Source organism: Pagrus pagrus, assembly GCF_965226575.1.
Source record: "Pagrus pagrus genome assembly, chromosome: 24".
Classification (NCBI taxonomy): Eukaryota; Metazoa; Chordata; class Actinopteri; order Spariformes; family Sparidae; genus Pagrus; species Pagrus pagrus.
In genome coordinates this window covers 10,032,158-10,058,736 of record NC_140206.1, presented here as the reverse complement: position 1 = coordinate 10,058,736, position 26,579 = coordinate 10,032,158, and the positions used below count along the sequence as shown (strand labels likewise).

Genomic DNA, 26,579 nt, shown 5'->3' with positions numbered 1-26,579 from the left:
CTAATCGATTATTTTTCGACTAATCGGCTCCATGCCTGCTTGTTTCTTCTTCTACGGTGGCATCTAACATCAGCCCATCACACAGCGTATCAAATGCTATACTGCCCCCATGCGGAAGGCGCCAGTAAAACAAAGGAATATTTTTTTCAGACATGATTTACTAATCGATTATTTATGATTTAAGACTATTCGAATAATCAAAAATCATTGCCCATCCCTAGTCCAGTGTTGCTTTGAAAAACCGGCATAAAAGTAAGACGCCTTACCTGATCCTGAATAGCAAAAAATGGGATTTCCAAATCCGGATCATTTTGATCCAGATTAAATGTTTTGAACAACTGGCCCCTGAAGTTGACATACTAATCAGCTAGACCCGGCCTGTCCTGTCCTGACGGTGTGAACATCAATCCTCTGGTCCTGAACTGCTAACTAACTACGGGCTGTTTACTACGAATTTGATAGGTGACCGATTCTTAGACATTGCACCTTTTTTAATGGGTCATAAGGGAAATGAGACAAAACAATAATAAAGAAGTCCGACAGCAGGGTTTGAGTTATATTTAAGCCAATGTTAGGCCATTTTTATGGTCATACTGGGCAGATATATGAATACCTTTACCACCATTCAGTGCTTCCCAGCAATAATGATATGACCTTGACCCATAGACTGGGATCTTGAAGCACCAAGGGAGCGTTGGTGCTCTTTATTATCGTACTATCACTTCTTTAGGTGCTAGCTATTTAGCATGCTTTAGTACTTGGGTCGATGTCTCTGCAACACAATATGTTGACTTAAGTCCAAACAGTTTGTTTCTTGGCATTCTTATAATTTCAGCTATATTTGTAATGTTTTACTGACCTTTAAGGCCTACAGCAACCACGAGAAAAAACAAGACACTCGAAGAAACTGAATTCACTGGTTTTTAATAGTTGTCAAGACATGTTTCAAGCCTGTACAGACCACCGCAAAATATCACTCATGTACATACAGGAAGAAGCACTTTACTTTTCAGCTCCATATGTACTTTGTAGTTGAGTCCAAACCAGGCTGCTTTTTTAAAAAAATTTTTTACTGCTCTGGGCTAGGATCAGATCATTAGCCCGAGCGAAGCCCTATCTGCCAGTAGATAAGGCGGCCTTGAAAATGCCCACAGTTCCACTGCACGTCAGAAAAGCCAGTCTATAGAAAATAAAGACAATGTGCTTTTTTAAATTGAATGGTTGGATAACACATGGATTTTAAAAAAGCACGCTTTATTGCATCTGCTTGGCAATCGGAATGGCCTCTCTGCTCATGAGATAGTCAGTGAAGCAGGTTGGCATGTAGGACAGCGGCAGCCAGAAGAGCTTGGCGTCCCAGCCTGGTGAGTAGCGGGTGCGCGGCCGGACGGCGGCTACAGCGTGCTCCATGCAGTTGACCACCTTCATCAGATCTCCATCACTTATCTTGGCAACTTTGTCTGATATCATCACTTCCACTGGGAGAGGAGAAAGGAGCGGAGTAAATACATTTGTGAATCGAAACACGAATGACAGAAAAGATGAGGCAAACTTACCCTTCTTCAGAAATTCTGTTCCATAGTCATCTTTGACCTCCTGGGGCAGTCTGTCCCACAGCGTGTGGACGTTTCTGGTCAGGATAGCAGCGTCAGTCACGTTTGTTTTGAAGAAGCCTGGCTCAATGCAGAGGACTTTGACGCCAAAAGGTGCCATGTTTAACCTAAACCAAAGATTTAATTCATTAATATTATTGTTTATCTGTATAATCAGTACTTGTGAGCAAAGTAAGAAATCTCTCTGTTGACATTCTGACAAATAATTGACTGTCTGAGTTAATGTTTCACCTGAGACTGTCATTGAAAGCCTCCACACCGTACTTGGAGACACAGTACGGGCCTCCTGTAACACTGATCCTCCCAAACACACTGGCTACATTGACCACCCTCCCCTTGGCCTTCTTGATAAGCTGCAGGACGCTTAGGGTCACTGCGATCACCCCGTTCAGGTTCACGTCCAGCATGTTTTTGTAGTCGTCGATGGTCAGCCAATCACAAGCAGCACTGGGGACGGACACGCCTGCATTGTTCACTACAGCCCACAAACCTAGAGGAATCACACAGAGGACGTCTGGTCAATAAAGCTGTTTTTAACACTTGTGATCTAAATGTTAAAACTTCAAAACCAGCAGACACAGTCTACTGAAGAGATGAGTCTGCAGGAGAGAGAATTCAAAGTGTGCCAACAAGGTTTCAGGTGAGGGTAGTGGGTTGGGTGATGACTGGCATCACCTCCACCTCTCGCTGAAGAACAGAAAACCTGTGTTGCCTGCTTTTTCAGACTTGTTTTAGCCATCTGCTTTTGTTTTTTTCTCACTGCAATGCATTACTACAGCAAGTTGTTGCACTACGCTAATCTCCATTTTGTTTATGTCTGCTTCCCCAGAGCCATGAAGCCACACCACGGCTGCTGCACAGAGCGCTGTTCGCTGTTTATTCAAGATTTATTAATGTTGAATGTGTCATGTGTCCAAATTGCATAAAACTTGACACTGCACTTTCTTGGGTCCTCAGTCACAAACTTGGCAAGTGCAAAGTAGATCGGATGAACGGTTCTCGAGATATGCGAGTAACAGACAGACAGAGAGTCCTTGCTTTGTAGTCAGATGACTTCTAAGAGAGTTAATCACTCTGCCGTCCTCAGATTATGAACTAATAACTAATGATTGATGATCTACATAATCAAAGAGCACTTTTACCTTACAAAAAATTAAATCATATAATTGTATAATATATAACTTAATTGGAAACTTCTTTGGCCGCAGGCCAGACTTTGGCCATCTTTGATCACCAGCTATGCTATGAACTATGTGGGGCTGTACTTAGGCACAGTAATATTTATTTGGTCAAATGCTAATGTCAACATGCTCATATGGCAGTCCTAACATGCTGATGCTATGCAGGCATTTTGTTTGCCATGTTCACCATCTTGCTTTAGCTTGTTAGCATGCTAACATTAGCCTATAAGCACAAAAAATCATGTATTTGGTCATTAACCAAAGCACTGGACACATTTAACTTTCGCTCTGATAGTGGCACTAGATGAAAAGTCAGAGGTTCATCGAAGTTATTACAATTAGCATTCGCTAGTTAGCATGAAACACAAAGTATAATTGAGACTGATTCCATGTATTTTGGCCTGAAGGGGGCCAAGATGAAAAGTCAGAGGATCACCAAGGTTACTACAATTCATCCCAACGGGAACATGTACAAAGATTCATGCTTATCAAGCCAACAGCTAACAGTCAACACTCACCATGCTCCCCCACTTTGTCCTTGATCATCGCTGCAACTTTGGCAACGCTGTCCTTGGACCGGACATCCAGGTGTGTTGTGATGAGGTTGCCTGAGCATGCCTTCCTCAGCTCCTCTTCTCCCTTCTCGCTGAAACAAGAAGCGATCACTCTGAACCCCTTCTTGTCCAGATGGCGGGCCAGGAGGTTTCCAAAGCCAGAGTCGCAGCCTGTGATGTACACATACTTGTTGCCTTTGTCAGGGACTCTTGGAAGCTCCCTGACCCAGCGGTACAGGTAGTAGAAAACCAGCAGCCCCAGGAGGTACAGGAACATGACTGTATGGAGAAAGAACTGGAAATGTGATTTCTCAGAAGAGACTTTTAGTCACACTGAGCCCATATACTGTAATATAATGTTGTGCAAGTCAAAGTTACATGCTGTGGCTCTTGTTTAAACTAGAACAGCGTGAACCAGTTCTGGCATGCAGATGTACATAATCTCACAAGTGCTTGAGATACTTGCTTGCACTTGCTCCTCTGTTCTCCTACTTTACTACATTTGGGAGGAAATAATGTACCTCTTCCCTTTTACCTCTTAACATATGATTGGTTTATAAAAGTCAATGCTGTACATAAAACCAATCAGGTTAAAATTAACCAATTACCACAGTAAAATGCTACTCATACATTATGTTGAAGAAGGTTTCTCAGTCATCCAGGTCATAGCAAATCTAGGTGCTGTATCGCACGCAACTGGACTTGTTTCAGTTTCTTGAAGACGTTTCACTTCTCATCCAAGAGGCTTCTTCAGTTCTAACTAACTGGAGGGGAGTTGCAGGCTTTTAAACTCTGTGTGGGAGTGTCCTTACAGAGTCATTAAGGACACATATGAGCTCTGAGTTTCAGGGTCGTTAGGGCCACAGAAGTGGAACAGTGAAGGAAATGAATCCTGATTCATTAATCACATGTTTTAAAGCTGGAACCTTCAAATCTAACTAATAAAAAACAGTCAAACAATTGTAATGAAGTTAAAAAGTGCCTCTGTGACATTTAATAGAGATTTAAACATCCCTCTGTCACTACACATGGATAGTAAACACAAACTGTTTGTCAGATAACTTTAATATTACATTTCTGGTGATTTAATGTAACTACAAAGTAAAGTCCTTAAGTGACTTCCTTAAGTTGTTGACACCAAATTGCTCAACAACATAGTTGAACTGATTTCAAAGTTCACTCACTCAACGTTTATCTTCCTGATTAACAGATAAAAAAATGTTATGCTATGCTTTTCTTTATGGGCCGGTGTGCACAACAGGTAACATCACATACAAACACATTAGTCCCTCTGTATAACAGTCTGTGCACAGGCTGTAATAAACACTCTCCCTTCTGTCTAAATGTGTTAACTACACAGAAGATTAAGTCTTACTTGTGGCGCAGAGGTCTCCCTTGACAGTCTGACCACCAGTGGAGGAATGTGAAGCTCTCCACCCTCCTGAGATTATGACGTCCCCCTCCACCAATAGGAGAGCTGCAGGGTCATAAACATGGCTTTGGGTACTTTGTACAACACTGCCTACTACAGGCCAATCAACTGACTTTTACATTCCCTGTTTTTGACCTGTGAAGTGCAGAAATATAATGTGTTGAAACATTATTAGTTTTCACAATAGAAAAATATAAACATCAGCCTTTATGTGCAAAAATACAGGACAGAACAATACACTCAGTTGTCAGTTTCATTTTTAATGAAAAAAGAGTATTTTTGTGCTCAGCAACAGACACGAGGAATGAATGAGCTCATTATCCTGCTAACAACATGATCAAAGGGCCCGATGAGGTTGTTGAGGGCCATTAGTGGAAAAGCTCTGGCCAGCTATGCTAGATTTGTATCATATTTCCATATTAATCCAGACAAACAGCACCATACTAGTATATAATGTCACTATTTATATATACTAGACACTTTGCTGTAGCACTGTAAGTCTTGCCTGGTAATTTAGTCTTTAATTGCTCTTGTATTTATTTATTTATTATTTTACTTGAATTGTATTAAGTAGAGTACAGCTGTCAGTGGTCAGTCTCATAAAGCCAATAAAATAATCATTATAAAAAGGTGTGACGGGTCTAAATGTTTCCATTATTTAGTTACCTCTCATTGTTTATTTATACTTTCTATATTTATCTGTTCTTATTTCTGTAGCGTCTCCTCTGGGGATCAATAACAGCTCATCGTATCTTATTTCAGCACTTGTTTACTTATTTCCTCATTTAGTTTCCACGTTTATTTATGTATTCATCAACGTGGAGACACTCCTCTGCTTACATAGTATCATAAATATCTATAAATACATATAAATGTTTTCTCCAACATTATATTTACATGCAGTGTATATTAAACAGCTGAAATACAAGTTAATGGCAAAGGCCTCATATTTCATCTTGTTATCTCAGTGACATCTAATCAGCTCTAACAGGGAGACACCATTAAATTCCTATTTATCTGGTGGCGATGGCCGTTTTTTCTGCTTAGCTGAACAGATTTCTAAAATACTGCGGTCTTGGTTTGTTTTGTATTGTAGGGTTTTCTGTCTCGCTGTTGTTTCTATAAGAGGGGAGACTGAAAACAGAGGCTGACGTTGAAACAACATACAACATATTCAAAACCTCAAGGTTAAAATAATAATGTTGATATCTTATCCTCCAGAAAAAAATGCTGTTCAATAGATTTCTGTTTCCTTTCTATGCTCGTGCACATGATTACACTTCCTGCATCTGTCCAACAAAACAGGATGTCCTAATGATATCCTCATTATGACCACAGACGGCAAAGGCCTATATTCTCTGTGCTAATGTCTAATAATGAAGGTTATGGGTCAGCCTATATTACTAACTTCACATAAACAGCTTATTTCTTCACATTAAATAAAACATCCCCACTTTATCTTTTACAGTGTCGACCAAGGGTCATGGGAAGCTTTTCACATTTCTACCACACGGTGGCAGCAGTGTTGTTTGGAGATTAATTTCCTGTTGTCCAGATGCTGCCTTCATGCACTCCTCAAAAGATATCTTTCCATTAATTAAGCTGTGATTAAGTGTTTGCACACGTGAATGCTCCAGGCCTGTGTTTGAAATAGAAAATAGAAATATAAAACATGCTCATACACAGTGCTGTTAAACAAAGTTGAGTAGTAAAATACACCTACATGTAATTTAGTTGTTGACGCAGTCTTCCAACCTCTAAATGTCTGAGAAGTTCAGGAAACATAGGAAATTGCACACTTTAAAGTTGTATTTAACGCTACTTGTGATTGTTTGCTTACGCTCAGTTTCAGTCAACATCCATGCAGGGTAATAATTAATAATGACAAAAACACGGTTACAATCAACACTCGATCTAAAAGAATAAAAGACATGATTCAATTCTTCAGTTGTTGACGTATAATAATATCCTCTTCTCCGACACATGTTCAGAGGCTTTGTCTCTGAAGTTTCCTGACAGCATTTGAAGGCAGCGGTGAATGACCGCAGGCACACGACCCCCAGTGAGCAATCAATTGTTCTCATTTGTAAACATGAAGGAATCCAATCAGTCAAAATGACACACAAGTAGTAGGTTATCGTACGTAATTGAATCGCCTGATGAATAGATGGAAATCAAACTTTTTTTAAGACTTAAAAAAATATAGAATCACACCTGTTGCACTCATGTTTATTCAAGCTTTAATGATTTAACCAAACCTACAACAAAAAACATTAACATTGGTGATAATTGTCCATTACATTTCACCCTTGGTTCACAAAAGAGGATAACTCAGGACTTACTGCTGTCCAAACAGACCAGATACAGCCCGACAATGTCTCACCAAATTTTGTTATTCCCTTTGAGAAGTTTTTTTCAGAGCAGAAATGTATCCTACAGTTATTAAATACAAGAAAATGTGCGCTGACAATTCATTTATTAGCAAGTTAAATAAATAAACCTTCACTCTACCTATTTGTCTGAAACGTATTATTTATCTCACATTAGTATGTTGGTCAGCAGTATGAGGACATTGATTCCCTAGTTGTTGCATTCAATGAAAAAAACGACAAACGTCTCCAAACATGAAGCGGACCAGGAATTGGAGTGGAAGAGGGCAATAACCTCCGGTGCACAATTTTTGAATGTCAACACACAGCCGGTGCCCAGATGAAAAGGAAAACTGTGTTGTAGCTTTGGTGCCTGTGTGACTTTTGAGAAACAGTGTGGATATTATGGGATCATGTTAAACACATAACCACAATTTAACAGTATGGAAGAGTGTGAGAGTGAGTGTCTGTTATTGTAGATATACTAGCTAATTTTGCTAATATTAGCTGACATTAGCCTCCGTAAGCTACTGGTCACACCAGACTAAGTATCAAAACTATGGAGTGTATTGAATTGAGTTAAATGTGTTGAATAACAATTATACTCATCGTTCATGAGAAGAATAATGTTTTATTTCTTTTTTAAAAAAAATTATTGATAACTGCTTAAAAAGTAGCATAATTAGCTAACGCGGTGTGTTTGTAGATGCAATCCCAGCCTTTTGACACACACTAATTCTGATGCTTAGGTGGGGTTGATTTTCTCTTTGAGCTTTAAGAGTCTTTAAAAAGTAAAGTAAGAAAAAGTAAAACTCATAATGCACAAAATAAGCTACGATCACACTACATAATGTTCCACACGGTTGTATCCTGAGGCCACAGCACTGGACACAAAATGGCCCTCCACTGTCGGCATCGCTGATACACTGACAGAGCACATTAGGTTAATACTGGTGCTGTCAACCATTAAAAATTAATCTAATTAATTACGAGCTTATTTGCTGTAAGCATTTGAAGACATTTCAGCGCAAATTGATTTTGGTAGATGAGCGAATCAATGAATAAATGCACTTTCTGGACTTTAAAAGGAGGTTTTGTTAATATTTTAATGTATAATACATGAAGCTAAATTGGGGTTTATGTCCATTAGACACATCGTCTAGTTTTAGATTTCCTTGATTATTCACTTTTTTTTTTCTTTTCTTGCATTCCTTCAAGGCTTTGGACACCGTTAAGGAATAATGTTGTTAATTCTCATTAACTCGGGATGTTTGGCTTCGAAGATTTCTTTTGTAATGCAAAGGAAACACTGTATAGTAATCCCAATTGTAAGTCCATTCAATAAATCGAGTGATCGGTCCACTGAAGCTGTTTTTAAAGGGCGGCTCTCAGAACGCTCTAAAGCCATCAGAGTAATTGAAGAATTGTCCATTAAAGCCTCTCGTCTTTCCTTAAATCCTATTAATCCCTGCACTAATCAGGACCTTTCAGTTTCAGGGTCCATCAAATCAGGCCAAGTCTTGGAGAAAGAAATCCAAACACTCCAAACACAACAGTTTGCTTCACGCTTCTTCTTGGTTATTAGTATTACGCGCCCGACTGACAGGCAGGCTGGCGTTATAATCCAGTGTACCATGTAAGCAAACAACTGGACAAGATTTACATGTTTTAAACCTTAAACACAGGTTTCTGCTCTGTAGGAGCACATTAGCATATGATTCACAGAGAATATTGTGAGAAGGATTACACAGCACTCATTTAAAAGCTATCACCTGTGAGAATTCATCAGTGAGGATGCAGTAACGGGGAAATGTTTGCCCGCCGGGGTCAGTGGCCTAAACCGACAGGACACTTACCCTCAAACAAAACACTCTGACCCTGAGTGCCAACCAAGCCCAAATCTGCTCAATAAGAGCATGTGACTTGCTACCAAGGTGCACAGTGTGTCCTCCTACACACCAGTGACAAGGCACCACAACTACAACTAACTGGAGGACAAAACAGCTGCGTGTCTGGATACCGTACGGCCTTTTCTCTCTGAGGATCAGTTTCAATCACAGATACGATTGTTTTGTTCTTAAAAAGGAAACGTGCAGGTAAGTTTCTCATTTTTAAACGGGCTCATAATGTCTAATTTTATTTTTCCTTTAAAGTGGATGACAGCTAAATAAAATAAAAATAAAAACTACTTTCAAGTGGGATTTAAAATCTGACGTGACAGTCACACAGTAATTATTCTAGTGTTGGACACCTGAAAAGCGCTTTAATTCTTGCTTTTCCCAGATGAGTCAACATGCCGACTGGATCAGTGAGACTGCAGAGCATTAAAAAACTGGGACAGGAGAACCAAAGCTATGACTTCTCAGATGAAGGTAATGCACTTTTATGTTAACTCATATTGAGAATAAGAAATTATGTTTCAGCTAGAGACGCAAAGTGCAAAAAAGTTGAATGCTTTTTATTTTTATTGTGTTGCAGAACCAGCTGGCTCCTATATGTAAGTATTCTGTGCAGTATTTTATGTATATCTTATTGTTTTAAAGGTACACTATGTCGTTTTTGTGCCTTAACTAACTATATTATCAAACTCTCTTTGTTTTCATGACTGAATAAACTGAATAAACAAACTGACCTAAAGGACAACACAATTTATACGGTTTTACTTTGTTTATATGTGGCGGACCCTGCCACCTTTCTAGCTTCAAACCGTATTTCCTTTGACAACAGCTTGTTTATTCAGTTATGTAAAAAATAAATACTTCTGAGTTTGTATTATTACCTCATTAATATTGTAAATATTACGTTCAAATTTACTCACAACCTCATAGTGCCCCTTTCAGATCTAAAAAACGGAGTATTACTCACTGTTTTTGTAGAAGAGGACTGCTTTTTCTCTGGGCGTTGGTGTCAGTGTGGATGTACAGTCAGTCTGCTGGAATGTATTTTAATATTTAAGCATGGTTTCACAATGTAAGTGCAAAGTGCAGTGATTAAACAGTCCAAAAAAAAAAAGAAAGAAAAAAAGAAGCAAACAGAACGGGCAGTCTGAAATGTGCTTTCAGCCTGAACAGGAACAACTTGGCTACAATGTGTGGCTGTCAGCCCTTTCACAAGAAATCTAGTAGCTAGAAAGAGAGAGTTATTTATGAGGAGTTCAATGACCTTGACCGTGTGTATGTATTTATGTATGTAGGCAGGGGTTTATTCAGCCTTTATATTTAGTCTTTAACAGCTATACCAACACTTCACAAAGGAGCACAAATCCTACTGATGCATTTATATATCAAACATTCTTGTTGGTCGCTATCAACAAGTCCCTTTGAGTTTACTAATGCTGGCTCTGAGCTAAACACAATGCAGCTTCAGATACCACATGCAAACAGGGCTGCAACTAAAGACTGTTTTAATTGTCAATTAACCTGTTGATTATTCTCAATGAATCAATAAGTTGTTTGGTTTATAATAAGTGTTCAACAAGATGATGTCAACAACCCAAATATGTTCAATTTACTGTCACTGAGGAGTAAAGAAAGCAGAAAATATTCACATTTAGAAACTGAAATCAGAGAATTTTACTTTAATTTTAAAAATAACTCAAACTAATGAATTGATTATCAAAATAGTTGACTAACTAATCGTCTGGTTGATTAATCGTTACAGCTCTAATCTGAAGTCTTTTTTATAACCAGTAAGTCTGCATTGTTTTGTTGTTTTTCCTAATGCTGTGCATGTGTTGTCATATTGCTGCAGTGTTTTGAGCTCTCAGGGCATCCCAGCTTTAATGGTTCATTTATCAAATTTAAAGTTAACGTGTGATGAAGTTAGGTTATTGAGTGACGTAGTATGTTTAGTAGGTCACAGTATCCTCTGTTTTCTTCCATTCAGGTCCATGACAGCTTCAAAGGACAAAGAGAAGTGAGTAAAATATTGAGGATTTGGATAGTTTGCATTGGGTAGTTTGACACAGTGGGTAGTTTGACACATTGGGTAGTTTGCCACATTGGGTAGGTTGCCACATTGGGTAGGTTGCCACAGTGGGTAGGTTGACACATTGGGTAGGTTGACACATTGGGTAGTTTGCCACATTGGGTAGGTTGCCACAGTGGGTAGGTTGCCACAGTGGGTAGGTTGACACATTGGGTAGTTTGCCACATTGGGTAGTTTGCCACAGTGGGTAGGTTGCCACAGTGGGTAGGTTGCCACAGTGGGTAGGTTGACACATTGGGTAGTTTGCCACAGTGGGTAGGTTGCCACAGTGGGTAGGTTGCCACAGTGGGTAGGTTGACACATTGGGTAGGTTGACACATTGGGTAGTTTGCCACATTGGGTAGTTTGCCACAGTGGGTAGGTTGCCACAGTGGGTAGGTTGACACATTGGGTAGGTTGACACATTGGGTAGTTTGACACATTGGATAGGTTGCCACCTCAATAAAAAACTGATTCTGTTTTCCAAACAGAGATCAAGGAAAAGAGCAGCAACCAGCGATCAGGGTCGGCTTCTTTCAGCTGGTAAAACACCCTCCAGTTTTTCATTCATCACTATGAAACATTTCCCCTTTTTCTTCATCTCTACTTGTGTATTTGTGCATTTTCTTTCCAGTTCCGGTTTGCCACATGCCACGACGTGCTGATGATGGTGATAGGTAGCGTATGCGCCGTGCTGCACGGCTCGGCCCAGCCGCTCATGCTGCTGGTGTTCGGCATGCTCACCGACACCTTCATCGAGTACGACGTGGAGCTGAACGAGCTGATGGACGACAGGAAGGAGTGCGTGAACAACACTATCCAGTGGAAGACGAACTACACTGCAGCGAACAGCCAGAACCAGTCAGACTGGTTCATGCACAATTCAACATGGGAGATGCTCAAACCGCTGAAAGCCAGGCCATGTGGGTAAGTGGGTTGTGTGTAATGCATGAGGTTGGCTTTTTCCAACATCGAATATAGTGTAGGATGTGACATTAAAAGTTTGAGATCTGTGTTTAAGTGTGTATGTGGTTTTGTAGTCCTCATGTGTATGATTTATTTATCTTTCAGGCTTCTCGACATTGAATATGAAATGACATTATTTGCCTTCTATTATGTTGGAATTGGAGCAGCTGTCTTCTTGCTGGGATACTTTCAGGTTGGTCTTAAAATGTCACTGTTTTCACACAAAGAGAGACATCTAAAATTAGATTAGTCTCTGACATCCTTTGCTTTCACTTAAATCCAATCAGCATGACACAATTTGATCCTATCTAGCGATGAAGTCTTGAGGAAAACTGAGCAACATTTGAAATCTTCCTCTGAAATTGTTAACTGCTGACAACAGATCAACCCTCTGAGCCGTGAACAATAGTTTGAATGCTTTTCAGTTAATACTTTGTTCACAACGCAACACCAACAGAGGCAGCTCTTATTAAGGTTACATGAAATTATATCCAGACAGTGGTAAAATGTCTTGGATCTCAGTGCTTTAGAGATTTATAAGTAAACTTTCAGGAAAGAATGATCCAACTCAAAGTGCAAACAGTTGGAGATATCCTGACTTTGAGAGCCTATGGATCAAACTGCTTGATCCTACATATCCCATAAAGCACCTCGATAGCATTCCCTCGGCTGCCCTGTGTGCTTTTATACCCTGCAACAGCAACAACATTGAAGAAATCTGACTCTGTTTTTACAACTGACAGATCTCCCTGTGGGTGACAGCCGCTGCCAGGCAGATTAAGCTCATCAGAAACATGTATTTCAGCAAAGTGATGAGGATGGAGATCGGCTGGTTTGACTGCACCTCCGTAGGGGAGCTCAACACTCGCATGTCGGAGTGAGTGGCACAATGATCGCGCGATCTCTGCTTCGTAGAGTATTTCTGGAGTTGTGGTGTGTATGTAATAAACTGGTTGTATCTGTATTACAGTGATATCAACAAGATCAACGATGCCATGGCGGATCAAGTCGCCATTTTTCTGCAGCGCTTCACCACATTCGTGTGTGGTTTCAGCATCGGCTTTGTGAAAGGATGGAAGTTAACTCTTGTCATTGTCGCAGCGAGTCCACTGATCGGTGTTGGAGCTGGTCTTATGGCTCTGGTGAGACCCAGAGTCTTGAATGTCTTGACTTAAACTCTCTATACCTAAGTTCTCTTGACTTGACCTTGGCTTGATCTCTCTTGACTTAGTATGTCTTGAAAATCTGTTCTCAGAGGAAAATAAGGTCCCCTGAAGCTAGAAAGGTGGCATCTACCCCTACTTTCTCTTGTCTTCTCCATCATCTTTGCCTCTTTCTGTTTTTCCTCCAGTTCGTGGCTAAGCTAACAGGGATGGAGCTGCAGGCCTACGCCAAGGCTGGAGCTGTAGCCGACGAGGTCCTTTCATCCATCAGGACTGTGGCTGCTTTTGGTGGAGAGTTAAAAGAAGTTCAAAGGTAATATCTGCCAGATTACTTTTTTAAATTTTCCTATATAAATGCAGCTGAGGTGAGCTCCACCCCTCCTCCTCCTGTACAGGTACGACAAGAACTTGGTCTCAGCGCAGCGCTGGGGCATCAGAAAAGGTCTGATCATGGGTTTTTTCACCGGATACATGTGGCTGATCATCTTCCTGTGCTATGGACTGGCCTTCTGGTATGGCTCCAGTCTGGTGGTGGACACTGCCGAGTACACACCAGGAACACTAATGCAGGTAAACCACTGACCACAGTGACAGAACATGAATCTATGTGGTTTCTTTTTGTTTACTACAACCACCACTGACAGATTTCCATTTCCTGCCTATTTTAATCATTTTTTTAAGCGTTTTCTTGCTGGATCTAAACTCCTGGTTACGTTTTTTGATTGGATGTTTCTTGTAACAGGCTGAGAGTGTTTCTGCGGCCCTAATATACTGACCTCTTCATTCCAGGTGTTCTTCGGTGTTTTGGTAGCGGCCATGAATCTGGGGCAGGCCTCCCCATGTCTGGAGGCGTTCGCTGCAGGTCGTGGAGCTGCTACCATCATCTTTGAGACTATCGAAAGAGTGAGAACGCTTGATGTTATAATTATTTTGCATGATTTTGATCCTTACAAGGTCAGTTGTTTTCAAAGTTAGCCTCTGCTTCTTGTTGACAAGTCTCATTTTTCATGCCACTGCCAGGAGCCTGAGATTGATTGTTTATCTGAGGCTGGTTATAAGCTCGACAGGGTCAAAGGAGATATTGAGTTTCACAATGTGACCTTCTACTACCCCTCCAGACCTGAAGTCAAGGTACTCGCAGGCTTTACATTTGTTATCATATATAACTAGAAACTCTTCATCAGTGTGACTTGTAACAGGGAGTCGTGTGATCTCTCCTCAGATCCTGGACCAGCTCAGTGTTGCAGTGAAGTCAGGCGAGACCACAGCCTTCGTGGGCCCGAGTGGAGCTGGGAAGAGTACCGCTATACAGCTCATCCAGCGCTTCTACGACCCGAAAGAAGGAATGGTAGGTTTGACTTTTGTCGGCATCTGACATGAACGATTCCCTCGACACACTGAAGCTGCTGCCTTCTTCTGTCTAAGCTTTATTCCAGTCGTTTCAAAAATAACCATCCCCTGGGGTGATAGAAGTACATGATAATCTGTTTCATTATTCAGCCAATGGGTCCTAACAGCCTCATTTTTCACTTTTACTAGAATTAGAGGTCTTTGCGCACCTTCTTTTCTTCCTTTCAACATCTAAAGAAGGAAATAACCTCTTCCCCCCACTACAATAACAACCCCACCATTTGAAAGTAACATAGCAGGGGGGGGGAAATCACAGCAGCACAGTACTTTAATAGCACCATCCATCAATGTGAGCAAAACCAGTTTCTCTCTGTGCCCTCCATTTCAGGTGACATTGGATGGTCATGACATCAGAGGGCTCAACATCCAATGGCTGCGCTCGCTGATTGGCATTGTGGAGCAGGAGCCTGTGCTGTTCGCCACCACCATCGCCGAGAATATACGCTACGGCCGACCCGGCGTCTCCATGGAGGACATCATCACTGCCACGAAGGAGGCCAATGCCTACAACTTCATCTTGGACCTGCCACAGGTGAAGCTGCTTATGCTCGTGTGCAAAAATAGTACACATTCAAAGTAGTTTTGACAACCAACAGGCCCGATAACTTCCCCTGTCATCTTAAATCTGACAGAAATTCGACACCTTGGTCGGGGAGGGCGGAGGTCAGATGAGCGGCGGTCAGAAGCAGCGTATCGCCATCGCCCGAGCACTCGTCAGGAATCCTCGTATCCTGCTGCTGGACATGGCGACCTCTGCCCTCGACAACGAGAGCGAGGCGGTAGTTCAAGAAGCTTTAGACAAAGTAAGTCCGACTGATCTGTGTGATGAATTAGCTCCTGTTTTTTATCTCTAAATCGTCCAGTCAGGGTCCTTTCAAAATGTAGTCAGCGCTCTGTTGTATTCAATGTAATTTGCTTGTTTTGCAATAAAAAAATTAATGATACAAAAAGCAGAAAATCGATGCAGCAGAGAGAGATATTGAGTTTTTTAAGAAGCACGAAAGGGTTGCACATATTAAATTTCCGAGTCAAGGAAGACAAAATATTCACATTTCACTTGTTTATTTGGCTCGCAGCACAACAGTTAAAAACTCTGGAGAAGGTTCTGTGTCGAGCCGAATGAACAAGTAAAGTAAAGAGTATTTTTTCTCTTTTTTTGCAATATGCTCCCTGGCTTTTTTTGGGTCTAGCGCTCCGCTGAGAATCCCAATTGTTGTAACTTCCTTTTCGCTATATTGACTTTTTTATTCCTTGGCAAAACCGGGGGCATTACTCATAATTCAACTCAAATGTGTGTCAAAGACTCTTGTGTGTTATCCTAGTAGCTGCTAATGTAGCCTGGAGCTGCTAGCATCTAGACTTTGAAGTGCAGAATCGGTTTTGTTTCCCTTTAAAGAAGGAAATCTCAAAGTGAGAGCTTTAAAGGAATAAAGAAATGGACACCTATTTATTACAAATACAGTTTTCGACATGAGATTAAAGTTGCTGTAAGGGTTGTTGTTGTTTCGGCTCACTTCCTGTCCATTTCGCAGTTAGAAATCTCGTCCTTCCTCTCGACATCACCACACTTGCATGACTCCTTTTCTTTCTTTGAGGCAGCTCTCTCTGCCTCTTTCTTTTCTTCTAGCGTTTTTCTTCACTTGGCTGCAAAATATTGACAAAATGTGAGGCTGAACTCAGTATTTTTGGCCCAGATTTTGGGTTTGGTGGATGTGAGGTTTATTCACAATCAGATAACCACCCTCAGGATTTTTACAGATGCATTACTTAAGAATTTTGGTTTAAAACATTCAAAAATTAAATCAAGCAGCAGTTAGCAGCACCTTTTAAACTACCGTGAGAGTTTTTTTACAAAATTTGATTTCATCGTAGGTACGCATGGGTCGCACCACCATCTCCATCGCCCACCGGCTGTCCACCATCAAGAACGCCGATGTGATCGTTGGCTTTGAGCACGGCCGAGCTGTGGAGAAGGGCAAACACAACGAGCTGCTGGAGAGGAAGGGAGTCTACTTCACTCTCGTCACCCTGCAGAGCCAAGGAGACAAGGCTCTGAACGAGAAGGCCCGGGAAAGTAGGTCCAGCAGCGTAAAGTTCAAATATTTGACCCGGGATCCACTGATTGTGTGCTAATTCAATCGATCTCTTGCACTAGTGGCTAATAAAGAAGAAGAGACGGAGAAGCTATCCAGGGCGGGAAGCTACCGCAGCAGTTTGAGGTATCACACGGACACATTCCCAATCACCCCCTGTCCTTTATCACTTGCTCATTTGCTTCCTTGTGTATAATATCCATCTACGTGGTCCTGGCTGTGCATCTAAATAGGATTTTACAGTCTGAAATTGAGTTGTGTCACAGCCGAAACTGATACCTTCATTTACTTAATTACCCTTTTACATTTAGCTGACACTATCATCCAGAGCCACTCACAAACGGTACGGCAGCAGAGGAGGCTTGAGGTCCTCTATCAAAACCATTACAAGAGCCCAGTAATGAGTGCAACAAGAAAAACAACAGCAGTCAAGGAGCGACAATATATTGTCCTTAGACTACTCATGTGCATGAAGTGATGGATAAAAACAGTTAAGAAACCTTTTTTTTTCTTCGACCTGGTAAATTTTCTATGTTTTGCAGGGCCTCGATCCGCCAGCGGTCCCGATCTCAGCTGTCCAAGCTGATGCCGGACTCTGTTTCCATGACAGGAGAGCTCGGCCCCAGAGCTTACTCTGTGTCACAGGCAGACAAACCTAAGGTGTGCATGCATTTTTATGTGTGGGAGTGTAAGACCACTAGTGAGAAACGCTCCTGGCGTTGCATTTGTTTTCTTCTATATCAACAGCATACACAGATAATCGCTTTTACTGCCTGCTGATGTCTACATGTCTGTGTTAACTCAGAATGCCATCCCAGAGGAGGAAGAGGAAGAGGTCGTGGAGCCGGCTCCAGTCGCCAGGATCCTCAAGTACAACGTACCTGAGTGGCCCTATATGCTTTTTGGATCCTTTGGAGCCGCCATAAACGGAGGAGTCAACCCTGTCTACGCTCTGCTGTTCAGTCAGATCTTGGCGGTGAGGTTCACGTTCATTTTAAATGCCTTAAAGCCACTATATGTAGATTTTGACATGGAAGAGAGTGGAAAGTGATGATACGTCCCACTAGGTGAAAAGAACAGTCTGTGGCAAAATGGTGGCAAACTATGCAAAATCACCATCAGTGGCAGCTACGTAAAATCCAATATTAACACAAATACAAAGGATGTGGCTAATTTAAAGGACTTGTACACTATTTCTTAGAAGGCTAACTGGTTTCACTTGTAGCCTATCACAATCAATGTATGACATAGCATAAATTGCCGGTTTAAGCTAGCTGTGTTGGTAACCCTATAAAGGTTGAGAACACATCAAAGTCAGTATAACGTTTTGTTGACATTGTGCAGCAATACACGCTAACTAACTGGGAACCGGCTTGCGCTAGGCAGTCATATACCCCTCTGAGCTGGCTAGCTTGCTAGTTGTTAGCTAGCAAGATAGTTAGCTTGGATAGCAACGGACGATAAGTCCACACAGTTTATTTAAGAGAAGTATTCTTGGTGTCATCGCGTAATTGTTGTAAGACAGTGCTTCTTTGGGGCAGTTTATATGAAGACAGGGTTAAAAAAAAGTGGATGGTGCGACTGAGCTAACAAGCTACGATAGCTTCCTCCATTTTGGACTCTAACTTTCCTGTTTTAAATGCTAGTGTTTAAACTGAGCCATTTCCCCCCTTTTTTACAGGTATGTATACCTTTCTCGAAAAAACTAATTCTATATTTACATAAAATTCTACATATGGTGGCTTTAAACCGTCGTCCTGATCTATAAATAATCTGACTAACTGGATCAAGCTTGATGTTCTGTGTCATCAGTAAAACCTTATGTAAAAATTATAATTACCTCTATATAAATATGTATGCTAATGATTTATTATCATATATTATCACATTGATTGAGTAATAAATGCTCAAGGCCTGATTAACATTTTATTTTGTATGTGTGTGTGTGTGTGTGTGTGTGTGTGTGCGTAGACATTCTCAATAACGGATCCCGAGGTTCAGAGGAGGGAGATTGATAGTGTCTGCGTGTTCTTCGTCGTGGTCGGCGTGGTCTCTTTCTTCACCCAGATGCTGCAGGTAGAGTAGCAGAAAGACTGATTGTGCTCCTGCCTTCACCCCCTGCTTGTGTTCAAGGTTGTGGGAAAGTCACCAGAGACCTCCTTTACTTTAACAAATTAATACCTCCCTCGGATGAAACGGATCGTCCTACGTCCTGCTGAGATGCTGCTCCAGAACTGCGTCATCAGTCCTGACCCCCTGGTGGAGGGGAAGACAAAGACATGTTATTATATTATATTAAATTGTGTTGAAGATCCCGGTGGAGGTATTTTGAATTTAATAAGTACTTCCCGTGTTTGTCTCGCCAGGGTTACGCCTTCTCCAAGTCTGGAGAGCTGCTGACCCGCAGGTTAAGGCGGCTCGGCTTCCATGCCATGCTGGGTCAAGAGATCGGCTGGTTCGATGATCACAGAAACAGCCCCGGAGCTCTGACCACGCGTCTGGCGACCGACGCCTCACAAGTCCAAGGAGTGAGCTGCAGCCTTCATATAAAACCATAATGATTCTTAAAAGCGATTCAGTCCAACATTCAGCGATAAAACTGAATTTATTTAAAAAGCTGACGAGGTGAGATTTATCCAATACAGCAGGCCATTCGTCTGGTGATAAAACATAATTTGATTTCAAACGATTTTATAATACATCGTGCTCACGTCCTGCAGAGTCACACACGGTGAGAGGGCAGAGCACTACAGAGGCAATGGAGTCAACAACAAAAGTTTGGGGGGGGGTTTTCAGGCCGTCTGGAAGCTTGTAATGACTTTTAGGTGGATTATTTTAGCCCTCGCAAAAACATTGACATGACCTATATAACACATAAAATATGCTCTCTGTTGTCAGGAAATGTAGAGAAACATGGAAACTTCCAACGAAATGTCTTACATGTCCATTTTTAATTGAAATAAAGTATTTAACAACATTTATAGCCTCCTGCAGGGCATCTGTCAGCCCATTTACTATTTATATTGAAATCAACAGAGTAAATTAATGTATAATTTCCCAGATAGCACACATATGTCTTACAGATGTCGGCCCAATGAATAAAAGTTACTGACATCTTGAGTAAAGTGACTTATTTCTTCCGTTCCTCAGGCCACAGGCTCGCAGATCGGCATGATCGTCAACTCTCTGACCAACATCGGCGTGGCCGTCCTCATGTCCTTCTACTTCAGCTGGAAGCTCACGCTGCTCATCCTGTGCTTCCTGCCGTTCATCGCTCTGTCGGGTGGCTTCCAGGCTAAGATGCTGACAGGGTTCGCGAAGGAGGACAAGGCGGCCATGGAGGCAGCCGGACAGGTCGGATATCTACTCAACGCCTTTATTTATCAGCCTGTGATAATGAATGACAACTCAAAAAGCATCATCTCGATAATCCTGCTAAACTTTAAGGTAGAAGGTGACATCAGCTGACATATCTACTGACAGCAGATACAGACAGCTTAACAACAGCGTCTATTTTAGGCTCCAGGTTTCAGCTTTTTCTCTCCCATCACCGAAGAAAAGCTCCACACAGCCCTGCAGCTGAACTCAGATCTCGGTACAAAAGCAGTTTATTAGGCGCTCCTGTAATTTTGGCAAGTTGGGAACGGAGCTCGCGCTGTCAGGCTCGACTCCCGCCGAGGCCACCCATGCTTAAAATGCAGTGAGACACACAAGCGGATGAAACCTCAGGCCAGGAAGAGCAGGAAAGTTCACAATCAAAGAAAAAGTAGTCAATTCACCATGAACTTTCTTTACGCTATCTTAATCATCCCCATGCAGTAAACCTTACCCATCCAAATAAAGTGGATTAGATGAAAGTTTAATGATCCCTATGGGGGGAAATTGGCTTACTGCAGCAGCATAAAATAGGATATAGATAAGAGGAGAGCAAATGCTTTATCTATATCTTACTCCCTTTCACACATTAAAAACACATAGGAGTTATGTGCAGCTTCTGTTCAGCTATCAGCCTTTTTTCGCCCCGTTTTTAATCTGCTATTGGAATTTCAACCTGAGTCGTCCGTTTACAGATCTCTGGTGAGGCGCTGAACAACATCCGCACCATCGCAGGCCTGGGGAAGGAGAGGAGCTTCGTGGACATATACGCGGCCCAGCTAGAAGCTCCGTACGAAGCGGCGCTGAAGAAGGCCAATGTGTACGGAGCGTGCTACGGCTTCGCCCAGTGCATCATCTTCTTTACCAACTCCGCCTCCTACAGGTTTGGAGGCTACCTGGTGCGTCAGGAGGGGCTTCACTTCAGCCTGGTGTTCAGGTGAGAGGACGAGGCTGTCGAGTGTGGCGTTGGTCTGTGTGCTCGTTTTGTATTTTTGACTTCTATCTAACTACATTACAAATCAGGATATTTCATTTGTAGACAAGAGGGTTTGCACCAAATGCATGGGTTTAGCATTGGGTTAGCACTAGCGGTCACTCAATACAGCTCTGATACAGCTGTGAGTGAACAGTGAGGTAAAGTTAAAATTAAAGTAACACATGTTTGTAAAGGTAATTTGAATCCCACGTGAGAATGGCTTAAGGACAACGTTTTTATGTGGCGGACCCTGCCACCTTTCTGGCTTTAAACAGTGTTCTGGGGACAGAAACAGCTTGTTTATTCAGTTAAGAAAAAAATAATAACTCTGTATTGTATTATTACCTCATTAATATTGTAAATATAAAAATTCTGAGTTTGAACAGTGCCCCTTTAAAATAAAGATAATCAGTTGCACCAGGAGAGAGTGAGAACCGACCCTGTGGCGAGCCAGCCGAGGTGGAAAGGGATTGATAGACGTGTCACATTACACTGTTTTCCCCGTCAGGGTCATCTCAGCCATCGTCACCAGCGGCACAGCCCTCGGCAGAGCCTCCTCGTACACACCAGACTACGCCAAGGCCAAGATTTCAGCAGCGCGTTTCTTCCAGCTGCTGGACCGTGTGCCTCAGATCAGCGTGTACAGCGACAAGGGAGATAAATGGGTATGAGCGCCTCTGTGATGCTACATGTTACGTGCGCTGTATAAAAAGGATCGATCCAGGAGGGAATCCAGATCTTGATTTCTTATTCCTTTATTGTTGGGCTTATTAATTTTACATCAGCCATGAAAGAAAGGGAAGGAAGGAGGAGGAAAGGAAAGAGAAGATCCATGAGAAGAAAGAAATTCCTGATAACACAAGTACACATAGTCCTTTAAGAGATGTAAATCCTTTTGAATAATGAAAGAAGTCGAGTCTCAGCGTTAAATAAAACTCTTCACTACCATTGGAGAGTTTTACCTTCCTCCGGTGGACAGCAGGTGGCGCCCTAACACACCGTGGAAACCAGCACTAACCTTTGTACTCTTCATTCTCCCTCCCTCCTCTGCTGTGTTTTCAGGATAACTTCCAAGGGAACATTGACTTCATTGACTGTAAGTTCACCTACCCCACCAGGCCAGACATCCAGGTCCTGAATGGGCTGAATGTGTCGGTGAAGCCCGGGCAGACGCTGGCCTTTGTGGGCAGCAGCGGCTGCGGGAAGAGCACCAGCGTCCAGCTGCTGGAGAGGTTTTATGATCCGGACCAGGGCAGAGTGGTGAGGAGGACTTAAAGCTGAATACTACTCGCAGCAATGTTGTGGTTTTTACAAATGCAGACTTAAAAAAAATCAAAAGAACAACTCTGTTAAAATGTCTCTGAACCATGTAGGCCAGAAATATGTATAGGCGTGCTTTTATTTTGGTCTTTAGGCCCGTCTGTCAGCTGCTTATCTGGCCCTGCAGTCTCAGAGTACAGGTGGTTGCATTCAGGTGCATTCTTTGGATATTTCCACCAGGACAGCAGCAAATGAGAGGTCTGACTTTAAAAACAGCCGACCTTATATTGTCCCAGCAGTTGCTGACCTTTATCCAAATGTCAGGTATCTCGTTCTGACATGAATAAGTCATTTATATCGTCTGCTTTCAGCTTACACTCCCCGCAAGGATCAGCTGTACCTCGAGTGTCATTGTCCAAAGTAAAATCCGTCATTCGTCAAAGTCAAAGAATAATTGCCGGACATTTAGCGCACTCGGTGATTGAAGCGTTTCCGACTCTTCAATGACTTCGCTTCATTTATCAATCAGACGTTTATGCTGACTTTGTGCTTTATTTAAGAAGAAAAAAAAGAAGTGGGCACTCTACGCAGGACGGAGGTTTGTCTTCGTGCCAGCGATGAGTCCCTGCCAAGATTCAAACGGCCTTAATTGAGTTGGAAGTGGTTTGGAAACGCGCGGCCCTGATTCTCTGTCTGAGATTTAAGAAAGGACAGCATCACCTCTGCGTAGTTAGGAGAGAAATTACACGGAGATGGTGTTATGATAGCTCATTAAGTGGATTGTATTTCCAGTCTTTGATTATTATATCGCTTTCTTCTAATGGTAAAAATCGATTGCTTCCCGCAGGTGATCGATGGCCACGACTCGACTCGCGTCAACGTGCCCTTCCTGCGCTCCAAGATCGGCATCGTGTCCCAGGAGCCCATCCTGTTCGACTGCAGCATCGCCGACAACATCAAGTACGGCGACAACCTGCGGGAGATCAGCATGAACGACGTCATCTCCGCCGCCAAGAAGGCCCAGCTCCACGACTTTGTCATGGGGCTGCCCGAGGTACTGCGGACATTTTGTGTGTGGTGAGGTCACGGCGAGGTTTAGTTTGTCACTGGGCTGGATGTGTGGATGAGAAGCAGGTGTGCAAGGTGAGTGTGAGGCTTCAAAATGTATCTCATCTCACCACTCGGGTCCAGCTAAGACGTTCCTCTTAAGAGCTTTTCCCAAATCTGCTGAGGGCAACTCTGTGGACCGTGATTGGTTCAGACAGGGGACAGGTCTGTGTCAGTGGATGTGAGCTAAATAAAATATTCATCATTATAGACTAATCTGCCATCCGATGTATGCGAGTGTGCTCAGAATGCACTCTCTGGTTTGATATCGGTTGTGACGGCTTTGGATGAAATACCGTTTTAGTTTTTGTCCAATCTACGCTCGATAGATCGTATCAGAGTTGTGTTTGGTACAAATCTGAGTTTTGAAATGATAAAAGCTGAGTTTTGGCCAGGAAACGTGTGATCTCAAGAGACTGGAGTTCTTCTTCTGTATATTTTCATCTTTTTTCTGCATTTCTTCCTAATTTCTACACTCGATTTCTTCTTCTCTCTCTTGCAGAGACAGCCGGATCGCTTTCTGTTTTCCTCAGCATCGCTGCGTAGTAAATCGACTTGTCAGTGCTCGCTTGGTATTTCTGTAGAATCTTCTTAATACCAGTCAGCCGATGTACACTGAAACCGATACATCTCGCAATAAGCTAATATCGGCTGACGTATCAGCCTGGCAGTGTGTCAGCTCCACATGTCTTCTCTCAGACAGGTCTGACACGCCTCTTATTTTTAAGACTTTCTCTCAAATTGGCCTTTTAGCAGCTACATTTAGCCTTCAGGAGGATGTGTTGGGAGAAGTGATCGAGTGTTGAAGAAAGTGGCCTCGTGACATTTTGTTCCTGCTGCTTATTGTTTTCTCAAAGGAAAAGGAGGAAGGATTTTTAAACATCACAACAAATAAGATGTGAATGTCCACAATGGGGAGATATAGGACGTTTAATATAAATCTCCTTTGTTCCTGCTTCAGAAATACGACACGAACGTCGGCGCCCAGGGTTCCCAGTTGTCTCGCGGTCAGAAGCAGCGCATCGCCATCGCCAGGGCGATCATACGCGACCCCAAGATCCTGCTCCTGGACGAGGCCACCTCGGCCCTGGACACCGAGAGCGAGAAGGTAACGCTTCATTAAACTCTGAACAGCAGCGTCATCGCTTGCTGAATCCACACACCTAACATGACAGCACCGTGCAGCTGCTTGATATTCTCCGGGCACGGAGAGCGAGGAGAGCATGCAGTTAATTATTATTATCATTAACATCATTATCATTCATCATCTCTATTATTATCACCAGCGGCTCACAGTTCACGCCAACCCTCCAGTAGAGCCTCTTAAAGATGAATGTAGTCTGTTGGCCTGTGCTGTAGCTTTTCCAGCTCAGAAAAGGCTGAACCATGCTGAGGACAAAGAGGCCTCTGCAGCGCACTGAAGCATTCTAATGACAGTAATCAACGCATGATTGTGAAATTGCTATAATTGTGTCTGCGCCATGGGAGAACTGATGACGGCTCCCGCCTGCGCTTGTCCATGAGCGCCGCTTCATGTGTGTGTTATTCGACAGACGGTGCAGGAGGCCCTGGACAAAGCCAGAGAGGGACGGACCTGCATCGTTATCGCACATCGCCTGTCCACCATCCAGAACTCCGACATTATCGCCGTCATGTCCAGGGGCTTCCTGATGGAGAAGGGATCGCACGACCAGCTCATGGCCCTGAAGGGAGCGTACTACAAGCTGGTGACCACAGGAGCACCGATCAGCTAAGCGCTCAGGGAAACAATTAGCAAGGCAGCCAAGAGAAACGAACGTATAGCAGTGTTGCTGCCGTACGTCGAGAGAGGCCTGGAAGTATGCCATACTTGAACAATACTTGTTTTTTGGGTACGCTCCTGTCACGAGGAGAGTCACACAGCCTGTTTATGGGGTATTTTAAAGTCTGTTATGATGACAGTTGTTTACATCTTGGATAGTGGGTCCGTCTCAGTATACCAAGAGCATGTTCACACGCCACCAGGTAGCGGGAAAGTGTGTCCCAACAATCTGAAAAAGTGCTCAAAGCTAAGTGTATCCCACTATTCACCACAGTCTACTGTGCCAAACCAGTGCTTTGGTTAGTGGTAACGTGCCTATAGGCTGGTTTTACAAGCAACAATAATCAATAGACAGAAAGGATTTCAACAAAGTTATGGCAGAACATCCACAGATGTACTGTACTCGTATTGTAATATAGGAAATCTCAGAGTGAATTAAATATTAAATAATTGACAAAATACTTAGTTTAGTTGAGAAGATTGATACCGCTCTCACGTTTACACGCTAAGTATCAAGCTAGAGCTAGCTAGCCGGTGATTAGCTTAGCATAAAGACTGGAAGCAGGGAGAAGCAGCTAGCTCTGGCTCTGTCCAGCTAGCTGTTGAAGGCTAGTTTCCGTGTTGTGTGGCTCATGAAGCTAGTGAAACGAGTCATTTTGTGTCTGGTCTTTATGCTAAGCTAAGCTAATCACCTTCCGGCCGTAGCTTCACATTTAGCACACGAACAGCAGCGTGGTATCAATCTTCTCATCTGTCAACGAGAAAGGTAATGTCAAACGTTTCTTTTTAACATTTTATTAGACAGAATAAAAAAATAATGTCACATTGTGTTTTTTGTACATACTTGTTCCTGGTTAATTCGCTGTAATCGCTTCGTGCATTGTATTCCTCATCCCAGCTCCTGAGTGTGTGTTTGTTTATCACTGTCATTGGATTGAAACTGTAATGCTGTATGGATGCTCCTATTTTTTATGCTTTATGTGGAAGTAAAATAAAACTATCAAACTGAGTCATGTGGAGTATTTATGCGAATGCGAGGAATGAGATGAGCTCTGCCACGTAAGCTGCTACATGCTTAGAGTCCCAACGGGCCCCTGGGTACTGAAATACATCACACGAGCAGGCAACTTTAAAATACTGCAAGTGTGGGCGTCGATGTCTGTATTTCACCTTACTACTGTTAAGTTATTCCTCCTGATGAAAGAATTGCATTTTTCAGCTCCCTATAATGAAGGTTAGATCACATATTAAGCCTACCTGTGTGGTGTCAGTCAGCTACCAGCAGGCCTCCATCAGGTGTTTCCAGTTAAGCT

At 42.5% G+C, this 26,579-nt stretch overlaps 2 protein-coding genes across 2 annotated transcripts; one reads left to right on the top strand and one right to left on the bottom strand.

Annotated features, from left to right (window-relative positions):
* Nucleotides 1–908: 908 nt before the first annotated feature.
* LOC311253030 (retinol dehydrogenase 7-like) lies at nucleotides 909–10,049 on the bottom strand. The gene is made up of 6 exons (XM_084346744.1): nucleotides 10,015–10,049; nucleotides 4,724–4,825; nucleotides 3,313–3,627; nucleotides 1,845–2,103; nucleotides 1,557–1,720; nucleotides 909–1,478 (listed from the first exon to the last, which is right to left on the bottom strand). The coding sequence occupies exons 3-6, from the start codon at nucleotides 3,623–3,625 to the stop codon at nucleotides 1,255–1,257; spliced, it is 960 nt and encodes a 319-aa protein (XP_084202870.1). The 5' UTR covers nucleotides 3,626–3,627; nucleotides 4,724–4,825; nucleotides 10,015–10,049; the 3' UTR covers nucleotides 909–1,254.
* LOC311253031 (bile salt export pump-like) lies at nucleotides 9,443–26,151 on the top strand (the record flags this gene model as incomplete). The annotated part of the gene is made up of 28 exons (XM_084346745.1): nucleotides 9,443–9,521; nucleotides 9,628–9,646; nucleotides 11,035–11,064; nucleotides 11,607–11,658; nucleotides 11,750–12,042; nucleotides 12,187–12,274; nucleotides 12,825–12,958; nucleotides 13,052–13,223; nucleotides 13,433–13,557; nucleotides 13,640–13,814; nucleotides 14,034–14,147; nucleotides 14,265–14,375; nucleotides 14,467–14,592; nucleotides 14,983–15,186; nucleotides 15,287–15,457; nucleotides 16,527–16,728; nucleotides 16,810–16,873; nucleotides 17,290–17,407; nucleotides 17,553–17,723; nucleotides 18,719–18,823; nucleotides 19,114–19,275; nucleotides 19,898–20,101; nucleotides 20,818–21,059; nucleotides 21,607–21,763; nucleotides 22,161–22,358; nucleotides 23,206–23,412; nucleotides 24,427–24,573; nucleotides 25,019–26,151. 28 exons carry the CDS (start codon nucleotides 9,443–9,445, stop codon nucleotides 25,217–25,219), a joined length of 4,071 nt encoding a protein of 1,356 aa, XP_084202871.1. The 3' UTR covers nucleotides 25,220–26,151.
* Between the last annotated feature and the right edge of the window lie 428 nt (nucleotides 26,152–26,579).